The sequence below is a fragment of the Vigna radiata genome, chromosome 6 (assembly GCF_000741045.1).
Source record: "Vigna radiata var. radiata cultivar VC1973A chromosome 6, Vradiata_ver6, whole genome shotgun sequence".
NCBI lineage: Eukaryota > Viridiplantae > Streptophyta > Magnoliopsida > Fabales > Fabaceae > Vigna > Vigna radiata.
Genome location: NC_028356.1, coordinates 5439489 through 5443353, shown reverse-complemented (window position 1 = coordinate 5443353; position 3865 = coordinate 5439489). Strand labels below are relative to the sequence as shown.

The following is a 3865-nucleotide window of genomic DNA, read 5'->3' as shown; positions in this document are numbered from 1 at the left end:
AGGATGACTTTAATAAAAGAGAGAAAAAATTAGAAGGGTGTAGGTTGACTTTAATAAGAAAGAGAAAAAGTTAGAGGGGTGCAGAATCACTTTATGAAGAAAGAGAAAATATTAAAATAATATTAATTAAGGTTAAAATGGTAATTTTTGGAGGTGCAGGATGAAAGTTTGGAGGTGGAGGATGAAACACCCAATTGAGAATGGGGAACAAATATCAGGACTAAAACATATATTTAACCTTTAACAAATGAAGAGAGAGAAGAAAGTTGATAATTGAATAACTTGGAAGTTATTCAACTAATCGAGTAGAAACAAAAATCATATTTGACTACTAAACCCTAACTAAAATAAAATATATAAAAAAAACTCCATAAAAGATCCTATTTGTTATATTAAAATATCATACATCAATAATAAATATCTTCTTTAAAAAGAAAATTATATATTAAAATTAGGGTTAAATATGTTTAGAGTCCTTAAACTTTATCCTGAAATTGGAATTTGTCTATATTTTAAACTTTGATTGAATTGGATTTAATTCCTAAATTTTAAAAGTGAATAGATATAGTTATTTTAATTAATTTTTTTTACAATTTAGACATATTATAAAAAAAAAATACTATTTTACTTTTATTACTGTAATTAAAAAAAGAATTCTAAATTTAATTATAGAAGAACTAAAAGTAGAATAATAGAGAATATTATTCAATACATAGCTCTCATAATTAAAACATAAAAAAGAAATATCCACTTAATTAGATATGTATACAACATAAGATGACACTAATATAAAATTGCTTACTTGTGTTAAACAACGTTTCAGACTAACATTTCATGTAGAATGTCATTTGCCATGTCAAAAAAAATTAATTTAGTTTGTTTAAAAAGACTATATTTATTCAGTTTTAAAGTTTAGAGATTAAATTGTACTAAAGTTTATAATTTCAATTTTATGTTAAAATTTAAAGACCAAAAATATATTTAAACTTTAAAAATATTTAACAATTTAAATCTTAACTAACATAAATTTTTACATTTAAATATATATATATATATATATATATTAATAATAATTGTCATTATAATTATTTACTAAAAAATACTAGTTCTTGTAGAGTATATTCCATGGCCAAGAGAAAAAAACATATAACACCAATATCATGAGTAATGTATGTTGTTTTTCAATCATATTTAAAATTTCACCAAAGTCTAAAATTGTTGTTTTTTTAGTTCTTTAAGTTTAGTAAATACAGTTATAATTCATATGTGAATAGTATATTATATTTATGATATTCACATTTAACTCTTTTCAGTGTAAATTTTCAATAATTGAAGTTTTTTTTTTTAGGTTATATTTCACAATCCTAGGCCCATTTGAACAACCCATGATCACTGTCCCCACTCCCCACGGAAGAAGTCAAGAATCATAGTAATTGGCCCTTCCCATAAGCCAAGGCAATGCCAATATGAATGAACTACTTAAAAAGATTAATGGAATTTAATTTACTCAAGTAACTCAATATCAGTCATTTCAAAAGTCACAGTAAACTTGGCAAATTTATCATTATGTTTCTACAACTAAACATTGCCCAAGGGAGAAAAATTCAATCAATGTGTAAGTCTAAATTTCAAGTTAGATAATGACTCAATCGAACAGTACTTTGGAAGCACACCCACTCCCACTGATGTAAGAAACCGCATCCATCTTTTGGAATATGCGAAAGCAATAATCCACCAGTAGCTTTCATCTAAACATTACAAGTACTTCAACATCCAACATACACTATACGGATTTCTGTAACATGATTTTAAGGACGCTGATAAAAAAACGTAAGACCACATCCTACTTTGTGCAAAACAATGGCTGTAAGTCTATTCATGTTCTTTCTCATTGTTGTTTCACACAACTTAGTGCAGATGATGCCACCTACACTCGCTCTAGCTTTCAATTCAGAGGGTGACAAGCTAGCTTTACTTGCTTTGAAGCATAAGCTTACCAATGGAGTGCCTAATGCTCTTCCATCATGGAACAACTCTTTGCATTTCTGTGAGTGGCAGGGTGTTACATGCGAACATCGCCACATGAGAGTCTCTGTCTTGCACTTAGAAAATAAAATCTGGGGTGGCATTCTTGGACCATCTTTGGGAAATCTAACCTTCCTCACAACCCTCATTCTTTCCAACATCAACTTGTATGGGGAAATTCCCACACAAATTGGTCGACTAAAGAGGTTGCAGCTTCTTGACTTGAGTCAGAACAATCTAAATGGTCAGATTCCTCTACACCTTACAAACTGCTCTAACCTGGAAGTCATTAATTTGATGGAAAATAAACTCACTGGAGAAGTTCCCTCCTGGTTTGGAATTGGATCCATGACACGGCTAAATAAGTTGCTTCTAGCTGCCAATGATCTAGTTGGTACCATCCCACCTTCTTTGGGGAATCTTTCATCCCTTCAAAATATCTCGCTTGCAGGAAATCATTTGGTGGGAAGTATACCACATGTTTTGGGTCGGTTGTCAAATTTGAAAAAGCTGAATCTTGGTTTAAATAGTTTGTCAGGATTAGTCCCTAATTCTCTTTATAATCTTTCCAATATTCAAATTCTTTCTCTCGCGGAAAACCAGTTATCTGGTATTCTTCCATCACAAATGCAACTTGCTTTTCCAAAACTTCTAGCGTTCTTGGTTGGAGTGAACCAGTTCAGTGGAACATTCCCCTCTTCAATATCCAACATCACCGGATTGCAAGCGTTTGATATCTCCTCCAATGGTTTTAGAGGGCCAATTCCTCCCATTTTCGGAAGCTTAAATAATTTTCAGCTGCTACACATTGCTTACAATAGTTTTGGAAGTGGGAAAGGTCGCGATTTGGATTTCCTTTCATCATTAACAAATTGTACTCAACTGCGCACACTTATTTTGGATGGCAATGGATTTGGTGGTCAGGTGCCAGGTCTTATCGGCAATTTTTCTACCTACCTGAGAACTCTTAGTATGGGATTGAATCAAATATCTGGAATGATACCTGAAGAAATTGGACAGCTTATTGGTTTAATCGACTTCGTCGTGGCAGATAATTATCTAGAGGGAACTATTCCAGATTCGATTGGAAGGCTTAAAAATCTAGGAAGACTGGTCCTGCAAGGAAACAAATTGTCAGGTAATATTCCTACGACCATTGGCAATCTTACTATGTTGTCTGAACTTTATTTGAACACAAATGGGTTCGTTGGAGGCATTCCATTAAGTCTCAAATACTGCACGAAAATGCAGACATTTGGTGTTTCCACCAACAATTTAAATGGAAATATACCTAATCAAACATTTGGCAATTTTGAAGGTTTGGTAGAACTTGGCTTATCTTACAATTCTTTCACTGGTTCCATACCTTCAGAGTTTGGAAACTTGAAGCACCTTTCCCTATTATATCTTCAAGGAAACAAATTGTCTGGTGAAATGCCCAAAGAGCTTGGTGCCTGTTCCGGGTTAACAGAGCTTGTGTTGCAGAGTAACTTCTTCCGAGGAAGCATACCTTCGTTCTTGGGCTCTTTAGGATCCCTTGAATTCCTCGACCTTTCTAACAACAGCTTCTCAAGCACAATCCCTGTCGAATTACAAAACTTAACTTACTTAATTACTCTGAACTTCTCTTTTAACCATCTTTATGGTGAGGTTCCCACAGGAGGTGTCTTTAATAATGTTACAGCAATTTCACTCATTGGAAATAAGGATCTCTGTGGAGGAATACCTCAACTGAAGCTTCCTGCATGTTCTAAGTTGCCTTCAAAGAAACACAAGTGGTCTTTTAGAAAGAAACTCATCCTCATCATTGCAATTGTCGTTGGAGTGGGTTTGGTTACTT

General features: G+C 32.9%; 1 protein-coding gene across 1 annotated transcript in view; it reads left to right on the top strand.

Moving 5' to 3' along the window:
* The first annotated feature begins 1860 nt into the window (after positions 1-1860).
* The window catches only part of LOC106763304 (receptor kinase-like protein Xa21), a 13398-nt gene continuing 11393 nt past the window's right edge, over positions 1861-3865 (top strand). The window contains exon 1 of the mRNA XM_014647505.1: positions 1861-3853. Coding sequence (XP_014502991.1) covers positions 1861-3853 — 1993 coding nt within the window. The remainder of the gene's footprint in view (positions 3854-3865) is intronic.